The sequence below is a fragment of the Neolamprologus multifasciatus genome, chromosome 11 (assembly GCF_963576455.1).
Source record: "Neolamprologus multifasciatus chromosome 11, fNeoMul1.2, whole genome shotgun sequence".
NCBI lineage: Eukaryota > Metazoa > Chordata > Actinopteri > Cichliformes > Cichlidae > Neolamprologus > Neolamprologus multifasciatus.
Window position 1 is genome coordinate 12,962,491 of NC_140449.1, and position 27,284 is coordinate 12,989,774.

Consider the following 27,284-nt stretch of genomic DNA (forward strand, 5'->3'; position numbering starts at 1 on the left):
CAAATACAAAATACATTAAAGTAAAAAAGGACTCATGTAAGAACTGCACATCTGTTAAAAACATGACAGCAAATTTAAACAGTTTATTCTTCACTATGGACTCTGCAGAAGAAGTGTGTGAGTCCGTTACACACAGTACCGAGAGTATGTCAGATGGTCTTACACACTGCTTAAAGAAAAATAGTCAAAGCTGGTTTTTGAGAGAACCACCCAAACATTACAGGTTGATGTGAGCAACAATGTGCACATGGCATGAAGCACAAACAAAGCCAGAAACTGAAATAAACTGTTTCTGTTCTCGACTGGTGTTTTGCTAAAACATGAGTTTTCATGAGGATGAAGAGTGGAAGCTGTTTGACTGCATTTGTACTTTAAGGTGGAGGGATTGATGGCAAAAACATTCTTTGGAAGCAGTTAGCTCATCGGTCTGATTCACTGTCCGTCTGTTCCAGAGAGCTCAAGATAAGAATATGTTTCTGTGACTCTGTGAAGCCAGAGTTTGAGGGAGTTTGTGGTCACTGGGAGATAGAGGACAGTGTGTGGACAGACTGTGAGGAGGCAGAGCTGCCCTCTTTGGCTCTTGCTGCCAGCTTCTGTCTCAGTTCTCTGATTTCCTTCAGCAGTTCTCTCTCACTGCTGTCCAGCTGGGCCCGACCTCGGTCCAGTGAGACTGACAGGAAAAGAAAGAAAGGATTACTGATACAAAAAACACATTTAACAAAGGAGGATAGAAGGAAGGCAGCTTCACAGTTTGTAGTTGTGCTCCAACACTTAACAGATTAGTAACAGATTATTATAATCAGATTATAATCGTGTGGTGGTTACAATAGATCATTACTTGAAATACTACCCAGCTTTGGTAAACCGATGGGGAAATACATTTTGCCACTTAATTTTTAAACAAAACATAGTGGTAACAAGGACTTACAGTTGGTGGAGGTGCTCTCTGAGGGTGAGCTGCTGTTCAGACACACCACCTGACTTCCTGCTGGTCTCGCAGTGGTGAAGGAGTTAGTCCTGACAGGAGTGACGGCACCGTGTCTGTGTAGAGGGTCTCTACTCAAACATGGTGACCTTATCCTCGTCTGCCTCTCACCATCTGATACACAATAAATACACTGAGATGAGTCTGAAAAATAGACTGTGTGTATGACTGTGTGTGGTAGTGAGGGGGTAATACCTGTAAATGCTGAAGGGCATGGTTGGCAATGATCCTGTAACAGAGCTCTGAGAGTCATCACCTCATCCCACTGCAAATTAACAAGCAGTCATTCTTTAAATGAACAATGCTCACATTACATCAGAAGATGATGATAATCAACTGGGATCACAAAGATTTGTCTTAAGGTCTCACACAAAAGCCCAATAAAAACTCATATATTCTGTCACTTTTCAAGCCAATAGATAATAAAAATTAGGGCTGCAGCAAACAGTTATTTTAATAATCAAGAATTCCACTGGTTATAAATAATAAATAAGCACTCTCAAGTACAGTGATGTCAAATAAAGCATACATGCAATCTAAACTAAGGCATAAAATAAATTCCCATTACTCTATTTTCTTGAAGGGGGGACTTTCTGACATTAGTAGGAGGCAAAAAGAGACTGGAATGATTTGGTGTGTGCTCGTGTGCCCTGTGCTTTGATACCAAGTTGTTGTTATGATGTTTTTAATAATAATTCAGTGTCCAGCCTAACAGCCCACGGTCAGTGGCTTTTTACTGGTATATGTACATTTTATCGGTCTTTATAAAAATCTTTTATTTTTATTTTATGGGTTTTTTTATTTTACTTTATAGAATTATAATCTAAACTAAAATATTTTATTTCTCTGTAAATCTGAAAAACAAAAGCCTTGAAACAAATATGGTGTAGTACACCCCATGCCGCCCCCCCATTAATCAGTACTTCAAGTTTTACTCAAGTTTTTAACACAAGTGTATGTACTTCTTAAGTAGGGAATGTCTGTATTTTTGCCAGCTCTGCATGTTGTTCTCACCTTCCTTCCCGCCACATCTCCCATAGTGTCCGTCTCTGTCAGTCCCTCTCTCGTCCTGTCCTGCTCAGAGTTCACCTGCTGCAGGCGTTCCCTCACCTCCCTCCAGTCTGACTCCAGGCCCAGCTGGCGTGCCCCTCCGAGGGACTCCTCCCGGCTCTGTATGTGTTTGTGGAGAAATATGATTTAGGTGACTCTACTGCTCTAGTTGAAAAGACAGAAGGACACACGACTTCATGTTTGACAATTACACTGGAATTTGTAACTAGCCTGCATGTTTTCCTCAGCGTTACGCAGCAGCTCTGTGTAACTCTCTCCCTCTCTTTCCGCCTGCCTCGTTCTCCTCTCCACTTGCTCCTCATCCTCTCGTCCTGCACGCTCCTGCTCTTTCAACAAACGCTGGAAAAACCATGAAAGAAAAGCAGAAAAACTGATTAGACAGTGGAACTTTTAATAACAGTCACAGTGCTGGGAATTATATAAACATCTGTGAAACCACATTTCATTTCACAAGACTTTACCCAAAGCGTAACAGGTCTCATGCTTGGGTGATCTTAATCGAGCATTTAACTGGAAGCTGTAACTGTTTTGGCTATAACCAAAACTTGGGTTGTGAAACACATTTTACTTAGAAATTGTTTTCCAGGTTAATGAGAGTCACTATTGGAAAGAAATGTACTAACACAAAGGGAAGAAGTGCAGAGTGAAGGAGGTGAGGCTGGTAGGGAGTCAGGAGGGTGTTTGTCACCTGTTCAAGTTGTTTCCTTTGAACCTCCATCTCCATCTGTCTGACCTCGAGATCCTGGACTGCTGCAGCTGTCTCCTGGTCATAAAGAGTCATCTGCAGCACAAAATATCAACAAGCAATTAAATCTCTGTGAGCACCCTGACAATACACTTTGGTGTTCCAGTCCATTACAGGATTTATAATGTGCTAAACTTCCACTATATGAACCAGATTACTAACAAAGTGAAGTGTACACATACACATCTAAACATTACCATCCATCCATTCCCTTCCGCTTATCCTTTTCAGGGTCGCGGGGAGTGCTGGAGCCTATCCCAGCTGTCATAGGGTGAGAGGCGGGGTACACCCTGGACAGGTCACCAGTCTGTCACAGGGCCAACACACCTATGGGCAATTTGGATTTATCAATTAACAATTTGGATTTATCAATTAACTTGGACTGTGGGGGGAAGCCGGAGTACCCGGGGAGAACCCACGCAAACACGAGGAGAACATGCAAACTCCACACAGAAAGACCCTGCTAGCCTGATGGTGGAATGAACTCAGGACCTTCTTGCTGTGCGGCAACAGTGCTAACCACTGCGCCACCGTGCTGCCACGTGCTAAACATTACCATCCACATTACACAGAAGAGATATATCATTGAAACTTGAAATCTACCAGTATATATGTTTTATGTGTAACTTGCTGCATTTACCTTCCTGCTGATCTCCTGGTCGAGTCTTTGTATCTGTGAGGCTCTCAGGTCCTGCTGGTGTTTGAGAAAGCGTCTTCTGGTTGTGTCCAGCAGCTCTAACTCCTTCACCTTGAGCTCTCTCTTCATGGCGGCCAACCTGAACAACACAGCACAGTGTCACCAACCCATTCTATGAACTCCTGTCATTCATTTAAGTCATAGTTCATTTTCAAAGGTGCAACGTGTACTTTGCCCTCTGCTGTGTCAGTTTCTCTTCTTCCTGTGACAGAATGTTTCTGCGCTGTTCTTCTGCTTTCTGCAGCAGCTCCTAAAACCGATTCAATTAAAACAGTAAAAACTGGTTCCCTTTATTTCCACTTTATTTTAAGTGTTTGTTTGTGTTGAACACCGCACAGTCTGAGGATTACAGTAATATACTCCTTTTAGAATTCGGAAAACGAATCTACCTGTTGTGCATAAAAGGCCTCCTCTTCAGCCTGGCGACGTAAAAAATCTGCACGCATTGCTGACACCTCCTGCCTGAACACACACTTACATGTTATGCCTTCTTCCTCCCTCCTTATATTAAGTTAGAATATTTACTATTACCAAAATTAACATGACTTTTTTTTCTCTTTTCTTTATTATTGTTTTGTTTTAATCTCACCTCTCTCTGAGATACTCCATCTCCTGCAGTCGTATCTTCTCCTTCTCCCTGCTTTGGTATTCCACTATGAAATCTGGGTAATGATTGAACACAGGGTACTGGCCTTTGGTTAGTGGTGTAAAGTCAGAGAGCATGGACCTGGGATGGATGTCAGCTGGTGTGCTGCTCATGAGTCGGTAGGCCTCCTTTACCATTGCTCCAACATCCAGGTTGTTACGATGGTGGAAGAAATACTACAAAAGAGGAGAGACAGAAAAGTTCATTATGTGTCAAAATTTGTGTTTTTCTGGATTAGATTAGATGAGAAAAAATGATGGGAAAAGTACCTCAAAGTCTTGCTTCTGTGAGCAGAGGAGGAGAGGCTCACGGCAACAGATGATGTAAGCCACACAGGCCATCAGCAGAAATGATGGATGGTTGGAGAAAATATTGTCAAACAGTTTCAGCCACTCATCCCGAGTCAGAACTTCTGAGAAGAAGGTCTCCAGCAGGGGCCACACGAAGAGCTAGAGCAAGCAAGGAGAAGTGTCATAAAAGTGCAGAGAACGTGTGATCCCACTGAGCGCGTGCAATTGTATGGCACATTATCTGACAGCCTCTCTGTGGTTCTGCAGCTTCTGTTACCTGCGAAGTAACACCACAGTCCACCAGGTGCTGCAGCAGCTCCTTGTCATGATGAGCCAGGACATTCTCTGCCATGTTCAGGATATTCAGTGGAGGGTTGGGGAAATACTCAAACCAGTGCTGGCACCAGTTCACTGCACAACCAAACAACTGAATCAGCAGAGATTCCTGTGAAAGGTTCAGGTTGACTAAAAGAAAAAAGGACTTTTGCATTTGGATCAAATTTATATAGCAATCAGAAGTGTCTGTACACTCTGAGCAGCAGTGTATTTTGACCTTGTGATCTTATGCTTGTAGCAGTGCCACTCTCAGACTGATCAAGTTTTCAAATGTTTGCAGATGTAATATTACAAAAACACACAGCGATGATGGAGCTCTGTAAGAAAATACCTATGACAGTGGCCACCACTTCGAAGCAGAGCATCGGATTGTTCTGGAAGAGCTTGACAAAAGGAAAAGCTACTAGAGGAAGGTATTCCACCTCTCCAAAGATGGCTGCCCAGTGAGCTAAAGCAGACAACACCCTGTGAAGAAGACAAAACAAGCAGTCACAATGTTTTTGGGTCCAACTATGCTGTATGCTCATTAAACATACAAATCTGGTGGTGGTGGTTCTTGAGTTAACCCATTAGTGCCCTTTTACACACGGAGGAAAAGTTCCTGTTAAGGTTTCAACATCGAGTCTTCTATAGTTTTCTTGACAGTAAAACTGGGTCAAGATGGACTGAGAGACACCAACACTTGTGTATATTTTTGATTTGCCTTTTTGTCCTGTCTCGCACTCTTTTCTTTCCCCTCACCCCCAACAGGTTGCGGAGGATGGGAGCTTTTCCTTCCCATTGTCGCCAAGTGTTTGTGTGGTTCTAAATAATTAACACTGCATTGAATTGGATTAGATGCGTGAGTGTGAGCACCTCTGCAGTCCTCTCAGCAGTTTGTGACTTTTGATGGGGTATTTCTCATGCAGAGTGAGGAAGGCTGAATGTAGGCCTTTGTCTGTCAGACTGCTGTATGCTGCATGATTCTCTGGCAGGCACAGCAAGGACCGCCACACAAACATTCTGCAATGCAAATATAGAAAATTACTTATTATTTTCCTACATGCATGCCTAAATCTTCCTGGTGAAAGTCGTGTTTACCTGTATTTAGCTGGGTATTCTCCAAATGCCTTTAGCAGAGCCACCAGTCTCTTCTTATTTAGACCAGCTGGAAGTTCATTCTGTTCACAGAAAGAAACAAAATTCAAAACAACCCTTTAGCTTACACAGTCATTACATCCACAAAATGATGTGTGTTCTAGCAGTTTACCTCTTTATCCTCAGCTGTAGTCCCAGCAGAAGGTCTAAGGGTCTTCACTTGTGTGCGTCTGCCTGAACTTTTGGTTGGTCTTTGAACAGCCTCTGACCTTACCTTGACCTTTAGGTTTGAAAAGTCCTGATCAGCTTCACCACCAGAGACTACTGCCACCTGAGAGGGAGGAGGCTGTGGAGAGTGCCAGGGTAAAACAAACAATCAAACACACACACACACAAAATTTCCAATCAAGACATGGTAACTTTTGGTATGAACCCTATTCATCACATTCTTGCTTGTCACCTTGTTTAATTCCTGCGTGAGACTCTGGATGCTGTAGATATTGACGCTTCCATTATCCATGATAGCCACAATGTGTCGGCCGTTAGGGCTTACTGCCACTGTAGTGATGGATTCATCATGGGAACCCACGTGAAAGAGAAGCTTGCATGTGTGAATGTTGATGAACCGCATCACACCATCCTGGCTCAACACACCCAGTGTCTATAAGACATCAAAGTTATAATCAAAAAGGAAACTGACAAACTCAGAGGAAATGTACAAATTAACAGCATATAGCCATATTAGTTACATGCCAGTTAATTTTCTCTTCAATGTACAAGATATGAGATTATCTTAAAAAAATCTACTTGAGGAATAATTTTTGAGAACGTTATCTTTAACATGAAAACAAGCAAACTGGAAAAAACCTAAACCCTTCTGGTAGCACTGTTTGTACCTGGCTGGCTCCTCCGTCGAAGCGGTCGGGCAGGAATTCCAGCTGTCTGACAGTTCGAACCTGCGTGGGCATCTGAATCACCCTGAGCAGCTGTCTGGTGTCCAGACACCACAGGTGCAGCAGGTTGGAGCGCCCACCTGCTGCAAGGCTCTTACCATCACTGCCAACACAGCACAAGTATGCATTAGAGACTTTTGTAAGGGGCTGTTAATGAGTGGCTGTGAGATGAGAGACCCACCGTGTGACAGCGAAGGCCTTGTAGAAGATTCTGGGTCCACAATCGGGAACAGGGAGCTGGTATTTGCAGAAAAGTGTGTCACTCTCCCACGCAAAGATGGAATCATCACTGAAACAGCTGAGGATGGTGTTGCTGAGAGGCAAGAAAAACACCTGCAATGCAAACAACACCTGACGTGGTCAGTCTACAGTGTGGATGTCCATTCATTTATATCAAATTAGTGCGTCTCGACCTATAGCACCTAGAACAAGCTCCAGCTCACCTGCAACCATTAATTGAATAAGCAGAAGAAAATGGATGGATAGTTTGCAGAGCATGTCTGCATGCTCACCCTCTGTATGCCTACAGACTGCCTGATGTTGAGCTTTCTCTTCCTTTGGAACGTGTCCAGGTCCCAGAGCTGCGCTGTGTCTGAGGATGTGGTGATTGCATAGCGGCCTGAGCTGTGAACGGAGATGGATGAGACTGCTCCCTCGTGACCTCGCATCCAACTCACCAGCTGCTTAGTGTCTATGTAATTAACCAGAACAAGTTAATTTGTAGTTCAAAAGAAGAAGCAAATTACACATTTTGGATTAAAATGACCAGCTGCTACTGGGAGAAATGAAAAAACCCGCAGAGTGCTGGCTGGCTGTGGTTACAATAAAGAAAATCATTAAAAAAAATGTTGTTAAGAATAAAATTACAATTCAATTCAATTTTATTTATATAGCGCCAAATCACAACAACAGTCGCCTTAAGGCGCTTTATAATGTACGGTAGACCTTACAATAATTCCGTACAATGAACTACAAATGAAAAACTAAGCAGCACTTTATGTGTGAGGACGTACCTTTGTCAAAGCATTTAATGGTGTAGTCAGCCAAAGCCACGAGGAACTCTGTAGTCCTGCGGAGGCTAAATGCCAAAGAAGTGCAGGCCTGTCCTGTTTTCTGCACCAGCCGAAATCTATCCCAAGAAGAAGGAGAAGAAAAAAAGAAAGAAAATTTCAAAAGCATCAAAGGTTTTAAGACTCCATTCTGAATATATTTAATATTCTAATTCAAAGGAAGAACATTTATGAACCAAACAATCCTGGTTGATAAAAGTAAATCCTAAACAATACAGAATTCTGTACATTTATATACTAAATAACCAAGTGTCCCTCATAGCCACACACCTGTTTCTACTGATGTCAAAAACATAAATGTTGCCATGGTGATCCCCAGCCAGGAAGGAATCACCAGTGGTGTCGAAGGCCACTTGGAGGAAACGCACCGTCTTGGCCTGCTGAGCAGTGCGGACCACAGTCACTAACACACTGAAAAAGGCAAACAAGGCACCTCATCAGAGACAAAAGATGAAGAGTGTCTGAGTGAATCATTGCTGCTCCCTAGTGGTCACCTAGGAAAAGATCTACTACGATCTCTCTGCACCTGTGTGCATTAACCACCTGAGGTCTTACTTACACAGGTGTGGGATATGAGCTATGTTAACATTACCTTAGGAATAGCACAATTTCTCACTGGGACAGATTCTTTATAAAAAGAACTGAAATCAAAATCAAATTTCATCTCTGGGCTCCTTGATGGTGGTGTGAGAGAATGCTTGAAAACAAATGAGTGAATAATAGATCATTCTCGCATTATTTAATATTTTCTAAAAACAATAACCTAAAAATGAATGATTAGCAACAAGGATTTGACCTAAATGAAAAGAACAACATTTGCTTGTTACTAAGTATTATACAAATTTTGCAAAAATTTCTTTCACAGCAAAATATAATCAACTAGCACAAGACATTCAAAGCATGTTTTCTGTAAGAGAAGGAATTCGTAATTTAACTACATAATTTAACAACCCCAAGATGACATCTGACGACCTCCCATGAACCCTTAGTGACAAGTTATGACACGTTAGTATACATCAAAGATGTGGTGTGACAACCATGTGATGTTTCCAGTTTTTTTCAAGGGCAGCTGCAGAGGCAGAGGCCACCCTCTTTAACTTCTGATGCACACTCACTCGTTCTGTTCTACAACCAAATATGACAGAAAGCAACAAAAGACCTCCAAGGTTTTACTCCTAGTAGGGTTTCAAGGACTAAAGAGTTAAGGGTTTTTGCAACTTGAAAACAGTCACTGTGCGTACTACAAGAAAATATTTTTGTGTTTCTGTGTGTGGAGTGAAACTATAGAACTGAAGCAATGTGCAAAGATAAAGCAGTTCAGAAACAGGTATAAAGATATGGTTTTCGTTAGGTATAAGAAAGAGAGAGATGTTTGAATGTCAATGAATGTCTCTGGTTATTCCAGGTTTATTCAGATTTTGCAATCAACACACAAAAATTGGAGGTATTTGTCTTTCCCTGGCTTCCTCTCACATCCCAAAGACCTGCAGTTATTGGATTAGGTTAACTGGTGAATCTAAATTTGCATTGGTGTGAGGATGATTAACTCTCTGTGTTAGCCTGCAAGATGCTGTCCAGGGTGTACCTGGACACTCTATGGCAACTGGGATAGGCTCCAGCCCCCACCCCAACAACCCAGAATCAGATAAGCTGAAAAAGAATGGGTGGTTGAATGGATTTCACACAGTGTATGTAAATGCAAGTAAAAGTGAAATTATAAATATGTATATTGTTGTTATTGAGGTTAATATCAATAAAGAGGCAGGATAAACAATAATGGATTTACCGGCAAAGAGTGGGGTTAAATAAGTGTGCACTTCTTCCCACTCTTTTGGATATGTAAACTAAGTCAGCCAAAGTGAAGCAGTGTATTTTGCATGACTTTCTGTGTACTGCTTCCATGTTCAAAAGAAACTGAACTAGAGTTTTTTTTTTACCTGGATAAATAAAGGACTAATAACAAATAATTGCCATAGACAATTTCATCCATTTCTCATCCATGGATGTTTGATTGGGGTGAAATTTTTAAGAGGTCACAGTGCACTAGTCGCAACATTTTTATATTCATGAAGTCAGTCAGAGACCTGTAGAGAAGATTTTCATTTATTTATTAAAAAAATTTCCTTTCATTTGATTCACATTCAAACATAAATCATTTGTAAATCTGCAATTTGCTAGAACTACAGTTAAAGTTTCATAGTTTTCTAGGATTACTGCGGCCTTAATGAACTAGTAAAACATAACTAATTCTTTGATTGCAATTAGCAAATAAAATAACTCATCACAACAGTAGTAACGAATCAGTATTCGTTATGTAAATACCAATAGACACAGTAAAAATACTTAAAGTAATAGTGCCAAAATACAGCAATCACGGCAATACAAACTGACAACTTAGAGCGCTATGTGTAATAAAGATGCCCCGCATGTAAATGAGTCCGTGCAGCATCAGCTGACAGTCTGAGAAACTAAATAAGACTTTTGGGAAAATTAAACCTACCTTTTCCCCGGTGTTGGTTTTCGATGCCAGATTTTACCCTCCTCTTTGTTCCCAATGTCCGTAACCTCCATTTTCAAAAAAGTCCACACAGTTCAGGAGGTAAATTTACAAAACACCGCTTGAGTTAACTTAATGTCACTATGATATCGCATGGCTTCCCCGCTAGCAGGTTAGCCGGCTAATCTTTTTACAGGCGGGGTAAGCAGCGGCAAATTTAAAAGAGTAACATTGACTAAGTGCGGTAATGAGAGAAACCGTTAATGCCCTCGATAAAGGCTTAGCAATATAATTCAGATTTAAGTAGTGCCCTAAAGGTTTAGCTGACCCCCTACGAACAGGTTTTATTCACTTGTTATTGTTTTGTTTATTTTATTGGTTGGGTTTAAGAACAGTTATTTTGTCGCCCAAAATTGACGAAATACGGCAGAAGGCGTGGCCAAGGAGCGTGAACGCGAGGTTTTTTTCACCCCTGTAAAAAATTTTTTCCACAAGACCCAGAAAAAAAGTGAATATTGAGTAAATTTTTATTTAAAAATAAAATTAAAAAAATAAATACGTGACGTTTATTTATGTATTAGTGTATATTTGTTTATTTTATTTATTTATTCATACATTCATCTACATCCACACAATAAAGCTCCGAGTTTGTCAGGTATTCTTTTTATTATCATACGTTTTCTTATCTCATATGTCAGACCTCCAAAAGCCATTCTAATACTTAAGTATTTAAGTAAAAAATCCTAATCCTTCACCCACCTCTTTAAAGGCAGAGTGAAAGATAAAAGGTAAACTCCAGCAACTGAACCCTGAACTGAACTGATAATTAATTACGATTAACTGATCGCCACCACTTTTTAAAAAAGCATTATTTCGTGCCCAGTCCCCTTCTTGTGGTCTGTTTTTAGATCTCCACAGGGGCCGCGAGAACGGCGTCGTTCGGCACGCCTCTTTGTGTTGCTGGCTGCCTCTGGATGGTCAAGTGAGCGTGTTTGCAAATTTCACAGGAAGTGCAATAAAATGCAAGGCAAACAAGATATTGTTAGATACTGACACATCCGGTTTAAATTGTTAAATTAAGAGCTTTTTATAAACGAATTAGGTCAATATATGTGCAAGCACACACGGGTTGGCATGTATTTACACTTTATCGTCAACTGTGCACATCCTTAATATTATAAATGGCCGCACGAACTGATCATAGTGCCTAAGGACCTTTGTAACGCTTTTACACAGCGCGAGCAGGAATGGTTCCTCTAAAATTCTTCATGTTATGTGTGTATACAATCATAAGTGCTGTTTTCTGCAACAAGCGTTTAACTTTAAAATGAAAGCATTCCAGTAGGCTCAAAAATGCGTAATTTGCCATTATTTGCCTCGGATAAACGTAGTTTGTTAATTGGTAATAATAATTTAAATATATTTTTGATTTTATTTGTCTCTAGTTCAGCAATAGTCATATAGTAAGTAAAACAGATTTTTGTTTTATCCAGTCTGTGGTAACAGTTGTCGAATTGGGTTTTACTTTGAAAAGCTACACCGGATGTTTCCTCTCTGATGTCAGTGGCTTCATTGTATTTTGAAGCTAGCTCACCGTGATTAGCCACGTCATGTAAACTTAACAGTGGAGCAGTTGTGATATAAAGACAGGAAGCAGTCGCTGATTTGGAAAGGACTTTAGGGAATTGTTAAAGAGGAAATTTTATTTCAGGTCTCAAAGTTGGCAGTAATCCTATGGAAAGATGTCAGATATCGGGGACTGGTTCAGAAGCATCCCTTTCATCACCCGGTACTGGTTCGCTGCCTCCATTGCTGTTCCCCTTATAGGCAAACTGGGATTGGTTGATTTCAGGAATCTCTTGCTATTTCCGGAGATGGTCTTCAGCAGATTTCATGTGAGTGTTTCTTGGTTTTTGGTAACTTGTCTGTCTGTTGGATTAGATAGCGGACAAATGCTGAGTTACTGTCTTTTGGAAACTAGGAGTTAGTTAGCAGGTGGCTAGCACTGCTAACTCAGGAGGCCTGAGTGTGGGGCAACCAATGAGAGGGCGAGACGCAGGAGGGCGGGACTTCCGGATGTTGTCAAAATGCTTGGATATGTAGTGACGCTGAAATGTAAACCAAATATGAAAACAAATACATATTTTTTATAATTTAATTACCAGAGAAGTAGAGACATGTTTTATTTTAAGGTATTTGTTGCGGATATATAAGTTACTTTTAGTGCGCTCTCGTCCACAAGGTGGAGATAAGTATTGCAGGGGATGTTATAAAATTAGGCCCTTGGGCACTGTGAAGGCCTCTAAATCAGGTTAACAGTGGGTTCGTACAAGGTTAGGGCATGGGTGTAAATCAGTAATCAAACACAGCTCAGGGCAAAGGGAATCGGTCAGTGTGATCACTTTAAGTGCTGAAAAGTAGCTACCAAGTAATTCACTTCATCTCAGTTCTAGTACTTAACTTAGAAGGAAATGTCATGATTTCCACCTTCAGTAATTCGAAATGTATCTCACAGCTATAGTTAAAGGATAATCTGAAGAATATTAAATATAAATAATTACAGCATTAACACAGTACTTTGCTATGTACTTTGTTTGCAGTGGTATTACTGTGTTTTCTTAAGTGAATGAATAAGCTTCTTTTCACTGAACAATCCATGCACCTTCTGGAATTATTGGACTTTCTTGCTGTCGATTATTAATCTTAGGACATGTTGATTAAAACCACAGTTAATTTCATTATGTAGGCAGCCTATTGTATGGCTAATAAAAGAAAGCAAAATAAACTGAAATAAATGCAGTAGGGCAGAGTCAGTATACTATATATAACCCCCTGATCTTTATGAGCCTATAAAATGTCAAGTTATAGTTAAGATGGTCACGCAAGCTGTGTGAAAGCATTGAATATGAGACTCTGTTGTTTGAAAAGTTATTAACCATTTGTCAAGTCCCAAACAACAAAATAAGATTTTTTTAGTTTGACAGCACAAAAACTGGATAATGGTATGATCAGACACTCCTTTAAATTGTGACTGCATCTTGTCTTTTGCCTCCGGATTAATGGGAATTTAACCATTAATTCCCATTAATTTTTTAAATGTGGTATTGATTCAACTTCTTTTACCAATTTTCAAATATTACTGTGAGGAAACACACACTCTGCAGAGGAATACCACACAGGAAGTAATAATTTGCAACCCACATGAGACTTAATGTGTTACAGACTTGGTGGTGAACATCTGGATGTGCAAACAGGCACAGCGACGTTGATGTCTTACTGATTTTTCTGTTGGGTTAATAACTCTTCTGCTTATTTCAGATCTGGAGACCAGTGACAGCCACTCTTTATTTCCCAATAACCCCTAATACCGGCTTCCTGTACCTGGTCAACCTTTATTTCCTCTACCATTACTCCACTCGGCTAGAGACAGGTAAGCTCACCGGCCTACGCGGTTTACAAATATACAGTGCTCCTTCTAGCATCTTGTTTTCATTTGTGTCATCATCATCATCTTCGTCCTGATTTTCTTTTTCTTATACCAGGGTCATTTGATGGCAGGCCGGCAGACTATATCTTCATGCTTCTCTTCAACTGGATCTGCATAGTTGTATCCTTTCAGACTGGCAATTCCTGTTTTAAAATCTCACATTTTAATCTACCTAACAGGAAATCATTCTTCCATCATCCAGCTACCTCCCTGTTAGCTTGTTTCCCACTCTACCATTCATTCTGACCCCTCCTGCATTTCTCTTTCATCTTCTCTCTGCCTCTCTCTCGTTCGCTGCAGCAGTGTGCCATGTCAGGGTGGCTCTGTGCCAGCGGCCCAGTGTCAGTCTGCCCCTGCAGAGCAGAGAAACCTAATCTAGGTCACATGCAGCACCAGCAGTACACTCAGGCCCACATCTCAGCTCTCTGTCTTCTTGTGAGAGTTCAGCTCAGATTGGGTGTTTGCTGCTCAGACATTTCTCTTTTATGTGGGAAAAGCAGCAAAACTCTACCTCATCCAAACAACATGTTCAGTCTTTGTCAGTTCAGCTAAATGGTGAGAACAGCTTAAAAAAAAAAGTGTGGGAGGCGTAACCTGCCAAGGTCAGATGCCTTGCTCAAGTGGAAACGGCAGAGGTGACTGCCAGCTTCCAAAAACTGGTGTAGGGGATTTGAACTGGCAACCTCCCGGTCCCAAGCCGTTCTAATTGTACAGCTCCAGCTGTGATTCTATTGTTTTCGTCCTTGACTCGACCTGCAGATAACCGGGCTGCTGATAAACATGCAGGTGAGAATCTTCCTCGTCTGTCTCTCTCTCTCTGCATGTAGACTGCTGTAGCGTCTATATAAAGCATTTGTTTACAACCGTCCTTTGAAATATTAGGAGTGTTTCATAACACAAGACACCCACTTTAAAAAGGAAAGGTTTACATTTTGGAGAAAAAAAAAAAAACACTGCAGAGACGCTGCCACCTGCTCCTCTAAAGCTTACTAATTTATGCGGCATTTCACAAAGCGTATCCAGACCATTTCTTTCTGCTCCTGGCCAAGAAGTTGCATTAGGAAAAAAATAAAATTGCACAGATTAAAGAGCAGCGCATTAACTATTAGGTGTGCTAGTAAGTGGATTTGACTGTCTTTGGACAGAGCCAGGCTGTTGTGTTGTTTGATGGTATGTGACATTGAACTTGTGGTGGAGAAAAATGAATCAGACTTACATAAACTAGACGTTTCGAAAACTTACTGTAAAAATACTCCTGGCTTGTTGATTGTGACTTGCTGGTTTTGTTCATCTTTTCAGCTGCTGATGATCCCGCTGATTATGTCTGTGTTGTACATCTGGGCTCAGTTCAACAAAGACACCGTGGTGTCCTTCTGGTTTGGAACGCAGTTTAAGGTACGCCCATCAAATGTTGAATGCTCTATCTTCTTGTCAGGTTCACGTTTCACAGAAATATCAGAAAGGATAAAATACACATAGTTCCACCAATGACGTAACTGTGACGGTTTATGCTAACTCAGCATTAAAATAATTCCAGGATTTTTATGAACACAATTTTCTGCTGCTTTGTTCTAGGCTCATTATCTACCTTGGGTCATTCTGGCTTTCAACTTTATCATCGGAGGATCGTAAGTAACAAATTTAGATCAAAGCCTTTAAATCTGTATTCCAGTCTGGGGAATAACTTGTACTAACTGTGTAATGGTGTTCCTGTGAGTAATCTTCCTCTCTTTGTTCTTGTGCAGATTTGTGAATGAACTGACAGGAAACCTGGTGGGCCATCTCTACTTCTTCCTCATGTTCAAATACCCCATGGACCTGGGAGGACGCGCCTTCCTCTCCACGCCAGAGTTCTTGTACGTTTGCGTGCATGCGCAGCATTTCAGAAGCAGTGTTTAAGTGTTATCACTGCATTACTGAAGTGCACTCAGCTTTAAAACAACACTATGGAGCTTTTTATTAATACATCGCCTGTCACAATCCAGAGTTTAAACTCTCATTTATCTCAGTACACTTGGAGAATCTGCTGCTTTAGCCTTACTTTGTGAGAAGAATTAGTAGTTGTGGCTCTTACAGCAAATGTGAATTCCTGCCTAATGAGTCAGTTTCACAGTTTACTTCTTTGCAACTCTAAGACTGTTTTATCAGTTGATGTCATGTTGTAATTGTCACTGGTGGCCACACTGATAACTAACAGGCAAAGTTATATAGTCTTTTCAAACCAGCAGCACAAGGGGTAACCACAACTGTAATGACATGGGGTTTGAAAGTGTTTGTTGCTCGTCCTTGCAAGGTGCAATCATGAAGTCATCTGTGGTTTTGGCTCTTTAGAAGAGCTGCACTGCTTCTAGCAAGGCTCCCATATTTAGATCACTCTCTGAAGGTCCTAATCTGACCATGTGCAAGTGAGCATGACTCAGAGACACTGAAGGAGATTCAGTCATGCACACATGGAAATGGCCAGACTGTCACAGAATGATTCAAATGCAGCAGTGGTGTTGGAAACATTGCTGCACTGCCTGAGTAGATGACCATGAAGAGTGGTCCTGTTTAAATTGGGTACTGTTTATTTTTAATGATAGGGTTGTGTTTCCACAATTATCAAACCCTCTGTTGCTCGGTTAAAATTTCAAACACGAACTGATATCTAAAGTGTCTTTTAAAGGTGTTGATTTTGCCTCTGGTTTCCCGTCCAATCACTTAGTTGAGTCAAATGTTTGAAAATTAATTTCCCAGTGGAGGGGCTGAGGGTCTGCTACAGAATCATGTAACAACAAAGTAGGCAGACAACAAATTATCAAAAAAACGATAACACAGATATGTTTGTGTGGTGTAGCTATGGGTACTTTTGTCACATTTAAAATTTATAATGCTAATTCTTCTCACCAAAACCAAACAGATTTTGTTGCTTGATTGAGTTCAGAGATCACATTTTAACATCTCTCTGCAGGTACCGGTTCTTTCCTAACAGGAGGGGAGGGGTGTCCGGATTTGGAGTCCCTCCAACCAGGAGGCAAGCTCCCCAGGACAATGCAGGGGGACTCGGAGGACGTCACAACTGGGGGCAAGGTTTCCGACTTGGGGGCGAATGAGAGAGAACTGCGCTCTCTCAGCTGCCAGAAGAGCTGGGCAGCTGTTCTCAGATTTAAACGCTTGTTTCATTGAATTTGTTCTTGTTGAATCTTGAGACTTTAAATTTAATTCATGGTTAACTTTAGAAGATGCAACAGGATCAAATTTGAGAATGCACGCATTTCACTGCCCTGCACAGCAGGACCCGGACTCTGGCTGTAGGCTCTGTCCACTAAGTAAAGTCAGCTCTACTTTTACTACTGGAAATGTGTCCATTTTAGGAAGATAGAAAATTAAATTGTTCTCTTTTTTTTTTGTTTTGGTGATTATTCTTGACTGCCACGTCTATTTTCTTCTTTCTTTCTCATCTTCTTCTTACATCCCTCTTCCGCCTTTCTAACCCACCCTGCCATTGGACTGTCAAGATGAGAGATGTTGCAGCTGCACACCAGCACGCTGTGGATTTCAACTCTTGTGTTCCTCCCCCTCCTCCTCTCACTCTCTGTGATGCCATATCAGATTACATTGTAATTACCAATGCACTGGGAGCGTGCTCCCAGCAGTCCCCTCAGCAGAACATGGGCAAAGCTATTTAGAGAGCACTGTCTCCAGGTCTGATTCTACATTGGTGTGAAATGTTTGTGAGCCTCTGTGGCACAGACCTGGATCTTTTACTGATTTCATCTGGGAAAAAAAAAAAGAGGTAAAGATAGGATCCTGCTCTTTTTTTGTAAATATAACAATTGTTTATTGAAAGGATGAGTGAGTCAGTGTGTCATTGTCTTACTTATACAGGAGACAACCATTCAGCCAATCAGGTGCCAACAAGACATATTGGAAATCACCTTAATATAATAAAACACACATTTAGCACTCATTGTCAATATTTATCCATCTGGATATTAACTTGGAAATCATTTGTTCCCTAAATATCAGGAAATAGTTGGGGGAAGCAAAGTAACGTTTACAACAGCCACAAGTAGTAAAGTCAAAACTCTTTGTGCAAAAGTCTTGAATTCCTGATTTCTTTATATGTTGCTAGGAAAGTGTGTGCAGTGATTTATTATAATGTGCAAACATACATGGACATGCAGTATTTAAGGCCAAAAAAAGAGAGTAGTTGTACAGAATAGACTTCAGGGATGGTTCTTCAGACTTCTTGAAAGGATGTTGAGGTGCGGGCTCTGGGGAGGCCAGTCCATAACTGATGGTGTTCCATTGTGTGGTTTTCTACCCAGGTATGATTTTACTGCATTTGTAAGTGTTTTTGTGATCGTTATGCTGAAAATGGAGTGATTGCCAATCAGATGCTTTCCATATTCTGTTACATGAGGATCAACATACGTTTCTGTGTCCATCAATTCTGACAATATCTCCAAAACCACTGGCTGTGCTGTGCAGCTGCACCCCATGACAGAGCCTCCACCGTCCTTTACAGATGGCTGTACACACTCACTGTTTTACCTCTGTACATCATGGCAATGAACAGTTTGAACCAGCAATTCATTTCAAATTTGGATTCATCTCTCCATAGGAACCGTTGCCACAGATTTTCAGTTCATTTTTTGCGTAAGTCTGCATCTCTCTACCTCGTTTGTTTCCCTTCCCTATAAATGGCTTTTTGACAGCCATCCTTCCACAGAGAACATTTCTGATGAGGTTTCAGAGAAACAGTAGATGGATCAACTGAAGCATGGTGAATACATGGTGCTAGGACCAGCACCAAAACCTCATCCCAACTCTGTAGCATGGTGGAGAGAGTACATTTTGTGGCTGCTGGCCTGGAACATTTGCGATCGCCAAGTGAAACAATTCAAAATTTTGCCAGGAAATGTTACAGAAGACTATCAGAGCAGCAGTCAATCAACTGAAGCTACAACAGAATGGTTAAAGAGGGGAAAACAACCTGATCTTGATTTAAATTCTGTGGTATGACTTGATGAGGGTTCTTCAGTCAGAAACATTGAAGTGAAACAGGTGTGGGTGGGGTTCTTCTAAATTCCTTCGCATCTTTGTACACAAGCTACAGCTACAGACATATCATTTTCTCCCAGCCCACACAGTGATTGCCCAGTTCATTTCAATGCAAACCCCCTACAGTCAGGCTGTGTTTGCAATTGTGACTTAGATGAAGATTAGACACATTTTATGAGCACTGAATGCAGAAATTCTGTTAATGCCAAAGCTTCACAAAAGGTCCTAAAACACTTTTCTTAAAACTTTGTAGTAAGTCCTGTGGTCACTGTGCATTGCAGTACTTTATATTCCTACTTGTTTTGAGCAAAAGTGTTACATACTTAAGTAGGTGAGCAGTCTCAAGTAGTCTTCTTAAACCTGGATTTGAAGAAAGGCTTTTAAATTTGGTGTGTGTCATTTACACTGGAAGACCAAGGGAAGGCTTTACAGTTGGTTGTGTTTTTATTGAGTTACAGCAGACTGTAAGTAGAAAATGAAAATACAAGCTGTATTTCATACTAGCAAAAAAGAAAACAAAACAAAATTACAGTATCCCAGATACATAACTGAAAGTGAAACTAAAGCAGTAGCAGCAGCAACAGACATTCAGCCAGCGCACAGCCATACACCTGCTGTTAAACCGAGGGTTAACTGAACTTTCTTTGACTGCACAAATATTTAATATTTATTATTAAATATTTATTCCTTTTAATCATTCTTGAAAATGAGTACGAAAAAAAAGTTGAAGTACATGCAAGTATTTCATGACAGCTTTGGGTGCTGTGACATTCCAAATGTCTGTCTGTACAGAAATCAGCTGAACCCGATCTGGCTTTGATCAGAAGAACCTACATAATCACCAGCGGCGCGCTCACAGATCACAGCTGAGCAAAGTGGATACCTGACACGGCTCAAGTAAAGGAGCTTTGATTATTGTGTGCCATGCATTAAAAGGTTTTCAAAAATATGCTTTTGGCGTTTTCAGGCAAGTTTTTTAAAAACACTGGACCGCTAAGCTGAAATCCTCAGCCCGGCTGTGCTCTGCCCACTTCTGAGGCCGACGGGAAACGTCTGATAAGAGCTGAAAAGGCAGCACGGTGCGATCGAACAGACACTCCGCCCTCCGCTCGGTGGAGTTAATCAGGAACGTGAACATTCTGTACTGTTTCAGTGTCTTGGACATGCCTCGGGTTCTGACGCAGGAGCGAGCCGATGAGGAAAGATAACAGAGTTTAGGATGTACGGAGCGTTCATGCATCCACCCTAATGCGGTTAGTCTTGGTCTGTGGCTGTTTGTGTTCATTCTCTGGTCTCTCAGCGGTGAAGCTGTAGCTGTGTTCAGTTTGCCCAAAAGAAAAAACTAAAAAAATGCCATCACTCTTACTTCCTTCGCTCTGACACTTCTGAGTGATTTCCATCTTCTCTACTGTAATTCTACAGAGGGCGAGTTAAGGTGCAGAAGACAAGCAAAAAGTTACAAAAGTTCCTAACAGTTTTCATTCAGGCGGTCATGACAATATCTATCACTACCACAGGGAAATATGCAAGTGCCATCAAAGTCTACTCATAATGAGTAGTGATTTTCAAAAAATACGTCTGATCTTCAGCAAATGACAGACTATATCATACAGTTTGATCTCAAAGAACAAAACCAAACCGAACATTCCAGGTTTTTGGGACAACAATCAGCCTTTTTCTTTAAAAAAAAAAAGTCTTCTCAGGAAAACTGTACAAACTCTAGTAATAAAGAAAATATTTACAGGGCTCTTTTTTTTCTTAAAAAACAAAACAAACAAAAAACAAAGAGAGCGAGCACTGTAGTAACAGCAATGCATCAAGTCCAGCTTTGGCACTCCTCTAAATGTCAGGGTCTACGCTTCCATCAAGTGCTTTAATGGTGCAACTCCACAGTCCCCCGGGATGTTGGGATGACATCACAGGCAGACAATGACATCACTGCTTCCATGTTTGGTCATCTCAGGTCGTCGGTGACTCAGCAGTCAGTGATGTACTGTACAGAACCAGAGACAAAGCCTGAATCAATACTTGTGTTACAGTTCTTCCTTTCGTGTTCAAATTAAATGTGTTTCATCTGCTTCTCCAGACTAGAATTCAATATTTTTATGACAGTTTGCTGTTGTTGACATACAGTAGAAACAGGAATTTATTGTCATCTGCTCCCTTTGTGACTGTAATGATTTGTGTGTGAACATGTAGTCCATCTCCATGCTAATTGATGGTGTCTGCTATCTTTGTGAAGGACCAATCAGAGGTAATTGCACACTAATAACTTCCTGGGTAGCCGAGGCTGCAGCTGTGGCCTCTTAAAAAAGGAGCAGTTCACCATTTATTTAAGCCAAGCTTCACTTGTCATGAATAAATCTCTTAGCACTATCCATGTTTCCTATAGGATGGTTTCAGAGGACTGGAACATATCCCAGCATGAGTGAGAGGCAGTGAGACACCATGAAACCTATGTGGCAGACTTTGAAGGTGCAATGCTTTCACACATCAGTCTTCTGTTTTTACTGCAACAGATTTAAGCTCACACTGCTAACAAATAAAAAGGGCCGTTTCACCCAGTTCAACTCACCATCAACCAGTGACCCTCCCCGGTTGCTCCAAGGTCAGAATGTCCGTGTCAGTTGCCAACCTTTGTCTTTCCGCTCCTCCTTCACCATCCTCCCCCACAGCCAAGGTCACCTTTACCCACCTGGCAAGAAAGCAGACTGAAAGTTTGAACACAAACAGACTGCTTCTGGGAACTGGAAATAAAGAAAAGACTTTCTCTTTAAGCTTTGCACTGATGTTTCTAAGAAATGCAGCATAAACCCTTCATGAACATCAGTAGCTCGGCACCCACAGCTTAGAGTGTCCATATGATGCGGTACTTCTGGACTGCTCTTGGAAAGGTATCTTAAAATAACTCCTCAGATAGGAGTTTAAAATAAATACATAAATAAAAATCAAATACTGGCAGCAAGTTTCTTTTTTTTTTTGTTCTGCCTAACATGACTCTGACAATAGAAGATAAAAGACTTTCTTTGCCTCTTCTTCGCTCACCTTCCTTTTTCAGTGGCATTTGAGCTGTTCTGGTCCGGCCTGGTCCGGCTCAGGTCGGTCACACCATCTGCCAGTCTGTCTGTCAACCGCTGAACTTTGTCCTGCTCTGGCTGTTTGGACTGTTCTGGAGTAGATACTTTCTCAACAGCCTCGTCCACTGAACACAGAGATGTAGAATTTGGAAAATGAGCAAAAGAAGCACCAAAACAAGCCAAAGAGTTTCAGACTCTTTCAGAAAAAATGACACTACTCTATGTTCTCCTCCAAAACTTACCTTTTACAGCCTTGATTTCCAAGGAAATGCACTTGTTCTTCTCAGAACTCTGACCATTCTGTTCCTGGCTTGCTTTCTGCTTCTCTGCAACGCCTTGGAAACCTTCCATCCAGTCGAGAGTTTCGCCGTTCTTCAGTGCGGAGCGGTGGTCCTTGAACCAGCGTACAATGTCAGTGCGTCCAAGACTTGTTTGCACCTCCAGCTGACTGTACTGCTCAGGAGATGGCCACTGGGTCCAGCAAAACGTCTGTCAAGGCAAGCAACAAAGATATACGTGGAATTCAAAAATTACAAACAAAAATGACATGTTTTATTGGGCCTCTGTGCTCTTGCTTCAAGTTAAACAATTAGCAACGAAATAACTTGTCATACAAATATTAACAATTGGCTTATGGATTATTAAAATCTGGAATGCAGTGTTATACATTAAATGACAGACAAATGACATGTAAAAATGAGTACCAATAACCAACCAAAACTAACTACAAAAGCCAACTTAAAAATGCTCACCTGAAAGGAACACATAAATATATTTTACGTATTTTATAACATTATCCAAAATAAAGCGTTCAAAATGACAATGTATTTGTTCCACCCTGGATAACACATGCAGTGCTGGCACACAGGAAATGATGTCAATATCAATCACAGTATGTCCTTTGCCGATTAGTCACATGGCCTTTTCCAGCAGAAAAAAGCAGCAGCCTTGACAAGCAGTGGTGAAATCAGCGGGTTACATGTGCAAGGAGCTCTTTTGTACTCCTCACCTCCTCTACAGGACATCACCACTTGGATGACAGTCAATCAGCTCAGTATCAGTGGCAATAAAAGTAAAGTTATTCTTACCAAAAGATCAAAAAGCCTCACTTTCCAGAATAAAACCTTTTGTTATCGCTAGTGGATGATTGTCACTCTAATCCCACATGAGTAACGTCTCGTGCTCAGCTTACTTCCACCTTTGTAACATTTCTAGACTTCGCCCTTTTCAAACACAGCATACAAGCCTTGGTTCATAGTCCAGTCACCTCATTTGGATTATTCTAATTGCATTCTTTCTGAGGGGTTCTTTTCTGGGACACCAATTGGCTCCAGATGGTAGAGATCTCTGCAACAAGTCTACGGACCATATTACGTCCACCCAGCTCACTCGCTCCCTATTTCTTGGAACTTGTTACGATAGCACCTTCGTCAGCTTGACTCCACGACAGAGTTCAAATATCAGCTGAAATCCCATTTGGTTCATTTACATATGATCCTGTTTTAGATGTTCTATATGTTTAATATTTTTGTTATCCTGACCTTTCAACACTGTTCTTGTTGCTTTGTGTTGTAAGTTGACCGAGTGTTTTGAAAGGTGCACACAAATAAAATTTATTATCATTTATTTTTATTATTGCAAATGCCAGCATTTACAGCAGGCATGTACAGTGTGTGTTAATGGTTATGCAACATGTTATTAGGGGTTTTAATGTGGAAGATTATATGTGAACAAAGTGCTAAAAATATATGCATGTTATGTGTGAAAATTTTTCTGTTCCAAATTTGCAGAGTACGTGAAACTCATCTATTATCTTGCTGTGAGTTACAGAGTCAATCATGTAGATTTTTTCTATATGATAACCGTCCACAATGTTTCACTTCTTTAACATCTCACCAACTTGAAATACCTTTCCCTAAAATTAGGTTTACATTAGTTCATGTTTATACTCTGTTGCATATTCTAACACTCTGCTATGTAATCAGCATAAATGGAAACGTGTCTTTATCAACTCTTACCTCCCTGAGGAGGGCGAGGGAGCGGCTGCTGATGGGAGCTGGGCTCGTGGAGGCTGACAGGATGGGAGGATGTGGAGAAGAGGAGCAAGATGACGTGAGGATTGGAGGCGATGCAGATGAGGGATGGGTCGGAGGCCGAGGGGAGGAAGCGGCAAGCACAGGGGGGGAGGAAGATGAGGAGGAGGAAAGGACAGGCGGATGCGGAGAGGAGCGGAGAGGCTTCCCGTCCTGCTCTCGATGAGAAGCCCCATTAAGCAGCGCACCCGGCCGCTCTATTCTGTCCTCCGTGTTCTTAGAAGCCATCGTGAGTAAAGTCTTCTCCATATTGTCCCTCAGTGCCCTGCGCTCCGAAAACCAGCAGTCAACCTCTGTCTTGGACAGCCTGGTCTCCTGGGCCAGCTGGTCTGCAGGAGAACAACAGGAGTTCAATAGCTCACACAGTTTTATTTATTTAAGTTCTTTTTTTTTTAAAACCTTGGAATTTGGTCTGTCTCTGGGGGTCTTAAAAAATGGCCTCATTAAAAATATTCCTGCTATTCCTGCCAACCAGGCACCCACCAGAGATGAGCCCGTAGCTCCTCTGGGGTGGAAGGGAATTAAGTCGCATGCTGTGAACTAGTAAAGACGGAAGAAAATATTACTTTTTTCTTAAATAAATTTTGACATTTACATCCTAAATAACTAACTAGTTGGCTAATACCACTTCACTTTTTAACGAGTACTTTAAAAGTTCTGTAATTAACAACATTTTCTGACTGACACAGAGCGCTCTGTGCATAATTAACTCCTGATGTCCAAGGCGACTGTCCTATGTCTCTGATCTGCACACATCAAAAATGTGGAGTCAGATGGTTTAACCACCAAGAAATAAAAGCAAAATTACATTTATTACATGACATCAGTTTCTCAGCAAATTTAGAAAGTTTGCAGATAACTTCTTTGGCTCAAATGTCTCTGTCCACTGCAAGATCTGTGATGTGCTGGGGCTGGCCTGGTGTCTTGCTGTGGTGGGAAGGTTGAAGGTCATTTCCTGGCACTGGCCAGAGCGGGTTTGGTGCTGGATGGGGGATGGATCCACCCCAAGGTGGTGTCGCAAAATAAACTGTTTACGGCAATATTTTTTTCACCGTTTTGATGGTCACTGTAGTGGCTATATTAATTTCTTAAAGTTCTCTCTTTCTCTTATATTTTATATAACCACACTACGGACAGACAAGCGCCTGTTTTTATGCGTTGTGGTTAGCAACAACGACAGTGTCCGCTTGCTTATGTACCACATAAACCTTTCACAATAAAGCTCAGGATCCTGTTGAGACTTTTCAAAATAAACTGAATCACGTGAAAGAGCAGATTATTTACGGATGAGAAGTAGAAAAGAGCCGGCAGGTGCTAGAAAATAAACCTTAGACTCAAACGTTAGAACAGGCTTTTCCCCACAGCACGCCGTGTAATAAATACTCAAAGAAAACAGCGGCTGTTACAACTTATGTCTAAAAATGTATCGTTTCATGCATCGGTTAAAACACTCAACTCCAGCTACATGACGCGCAGCTGGAAACACTTCCCGCAAGACGAGCTGCCCGAGATTCACAGAATTTACAGAAAATGTTACATTTTTGTGATTTATATCGTTATCGGGACGATAGAATTGTTATATCGGGATATGAGATTTTGGTCATATCGCACAGCCCTATGACAGATGTCTCCACCTGTAGCTGGTGTTACGTATAACATGACAGTTTGCTTCCTGTTTCATATACATGAGCGGGACACTTGCCAACACTTTCCTGAAGAAACACGTTTGTATCATTTTTGCTACATTCAGCTTTTCTGTGCAACCACTGGAGTTCATCATTACAAACTAGGGGTGTTGCAAGGCAGTGGGCTTTCTGGGCTTGGGCTTATTGTGATATACGTCACTGATGTTTGTGCAGTACTGCCTGGCAAAATTTAAACGACAAGGCTAATGTAAAACACTCCAACTTGACCCACAGCCTTATTTTTTTATTTTTCTTTTTTAAATACTTTTTCCTATCATGCACACAACTATTCCCCCCTGTGAGAGAGACTTTGCTGCAGGCTTTACCTAGCTCTGCCTCTGTTGGAGAGCTACTCTTCTGGAAACTCTCCTCCAGCGCCTTCAGCTGCTCCGATGACTTCCCCTTCACCCTCTCTAACAGTGGAAACTGGCTGGGGACTGCTTTCTTTACTGGTGCATCCTTAGGAAGTGGTGTTACCTCTGCTTTGACCAGCACAGGTGGAGGAGGAACACCTTCAAGTACGACAGAAAGAAATATTTACGGACCAAAACATGCTAGGATATTCTTCTAACACAACACATGTGAATATTATTTCTGGATGATACAGCACAATACCTAGAAACTATCCTTAAAGGCCAGCTTTAGAGTATAATTTTCTAATTATGGTGATCTAGCCATTGAAATCCACCTTTTAGTACTAAATGTAGTTGTTGCACATAGAGAAAAATGTAGTTCTCTTGCCAAAAAGAGGCAATTTGTTATAATTTGTCTGTTAGCAGATTAGTATCCAGTCTTCAAAGATATAATTTTCAAATTCTGTAGAATATTAGATAATAACAGAATTTCAAGCTAATTTAATTTAGGTGAAAATCAGGTCACAGTCACACCAAATCAAAAAATGAAATCAGACACTGCAAAATAAAGATATAATCTTATAATTTTTTTATTGCTTATAAAGATAATAAAATACACTATTTTAGTAGGCAATGCTTCAAGCTCATGACGGGTCATATGAATTAGGAAAAAGAATTAGTTTCCACTGGATCATCTCCAAACTTTAAAGCAATGTATTAGTCACTGGAGGACATAAGCACTCTGTTTGAGCTCTTTAAAACATCCTCCCCCCTACAATATTCTGACTTCACAATGACTGAAAAAGATTAAAATACTACACTAAATTTAAATGTTGACATGAGCACAAATAATCTATGAAAACAATACAGAGGTCAATATTAGGGATTCCCAAAAAACAGACTGACGTCAGTATGTTGTAATAAAAACATCATAAAACACAAGTTTTAGTATAGCACTTGCCCTTCAGTGCTCTTGTTTTTCACATGTTTCCTTATTGCAGCACTAAATACGTCACATACCTTTGAGATTGAGGAGTCTTTGCTCACTGAACCACTTCTTTATCTCTCCTCTGGATAACCCAGTGGTCTCTATCAGCCTGTAAATCTACCACATGACAAGATACATCAAAGTAATAACTACAGTAATTTTCCCCTCAACTGCATGTTTGGAAATGG

The 27,284-nt window shown here is 41.0% G+C and overlaps 3 protein-coding genes across 3 annotated transcripts in view; 1 reads left to right on the plus strand and 2 right to left on the minus strand.

Annotated features, from left to right (window-relative positions):
• Positions 1–50: 50 nt before the first annotated feature.
• On the minus strand, positions 51–10,798 carry tbc1d31 (TBC1 domain family, member 31). Its single transcript, XM_085175994.1, has 23 exons — positions 10,371–10,798; positions 8,141–8,281; positions 7,814–7,929; positions 7,313–7,491; positions 6,982–7,133; positions 6,744–6,903; positions 6,308–6,508; positions 6,020–6,193; positions 5,851–5,930; positions 5,626–5,772; positions 5,102–5,235; positions 4,712–4,845; positions 4,414–4,593; positions 4,088–4,320; positions 3,888–3,960; positions 3,669–3,748; positions 3,442–3,577; positions 2,745–2,837; positions 2,267–2,395; positions 2,000–2,155; positions 1,181–1,250; positions 929–1,099; positions 51–670 (listed from the first exon to the last, which is right to left on the minus strand). The coding sequence occupies exons 1-23, from the start codon at positions 10,439–10,441 to the stop codon at positions 516–518; spliced, it is 3,165 nt and encodes a 1,054-aa protein (XP_085032120.1). The 5' UTR covers positions 10,442–10,798; the 3' UTR covers positions 51–515.
• Positions 10,799–11,917: 1,119 nt separating this feature from the next.
• Positions 11,918–19,426, plus strand: derl1 (derlin 1). The gene is made up of 8 exons (XM_085176037.1): positions 11,918–12,262; positions 13,686–13,797; positions 13,910–13,974; positions 14,614–14,640; positions 15,154–15,249; positions 15,430–15,482; positions 15,600–15,710; positions 16,805–19,426. Exons 1-8 carry the CDS (start codon positions 12,110–12,112, stop codon positions 16,944–16,946), a joined length of 759 nt encoding a protein of 252 aa, XP_085032163.1. The 5' UTR covers positions 11,918–12,109; the 3' UTR covers positions 16,947–19,426.
• zhx2a (zinc fingers and homeoboxes 2a) overlaps positions 15,745–27,284 on the minus strand; it is a 31,315-nt gene continuing 19,775 nt past the window's right edge. The window contains exons 7-13 of the mRNA XM_085176005.1: positions 27,129–27,213; positions 26,082–26,267; positions 23,996–24,399; positions 22,220–22,466; positions 21,946–22,102; positions 21,476–21,595; positions 15,745–20,893 (exon numbers count right to left, since the gene is read on the minus strand). Coding sequence (XP_085032131.1) covers positions 21,478–21,595; positions 21,946–22,102; positions 22,220–22,466; positions 23,996–24,399; positions 26,082–26,267; positions 27,129–27,213 — 1,197 coding nt within the window. The 3' untranslated portion in view covers positions 15,745–20,893; positions 21,476–21,477. The remainder of the gene's footprint in view (positions 20,894–21,475; positions 21,596–21,945; positions 22,103–22,219; positions 22,467–23,995; positions 24,400–26,081; positions 26,268–27,128; positions 27,214–27,284) is intronic.

Coding starts and splice junctions, on each gene's coding strand:
- tbc1d31 (XM_085175994.1), bottom strand. CDS start 10,441: ATGGAGGTTACGGACATTGGGAACAAAGAGGAGGGTAAAATCTGGCAT. Junction 4,321..4,413: donor CACAGAAGCAAGACTTTGAG/GTACTTTTCCCA, acceptor CCTCTTTTGTAG/TATTTCTTCCACCATCGTAA. Junction 3,578..3,668: donor CTGACACAGCAGAGGGCAAA/GTACACGTTGCA, acceptor TGTGTTGTTCAG/GTTGGCCGCCATGAAGAGAG.
- derl1 (XM_085176037.1), top strand. CDS start 12,110: ATGTCAGATATCGGGGACTGGTTCAGAAGCATCCCTTTCATCACCCGG. Junction 12,263..13,685: donor TGGTCTTCAGCAGATTTCAT/GTGAGTGTTTCT, acceptor TGCTTATTTCAG/ATCTGGAGACCAGTGACAGC. Junction 14,641..15,153: donor GGCTGCTGATAAACATGCAG/GTGAGAATCTTC, acceptor TCATCTTTTCAG/CTGCTGATGATCCCGCTGAT.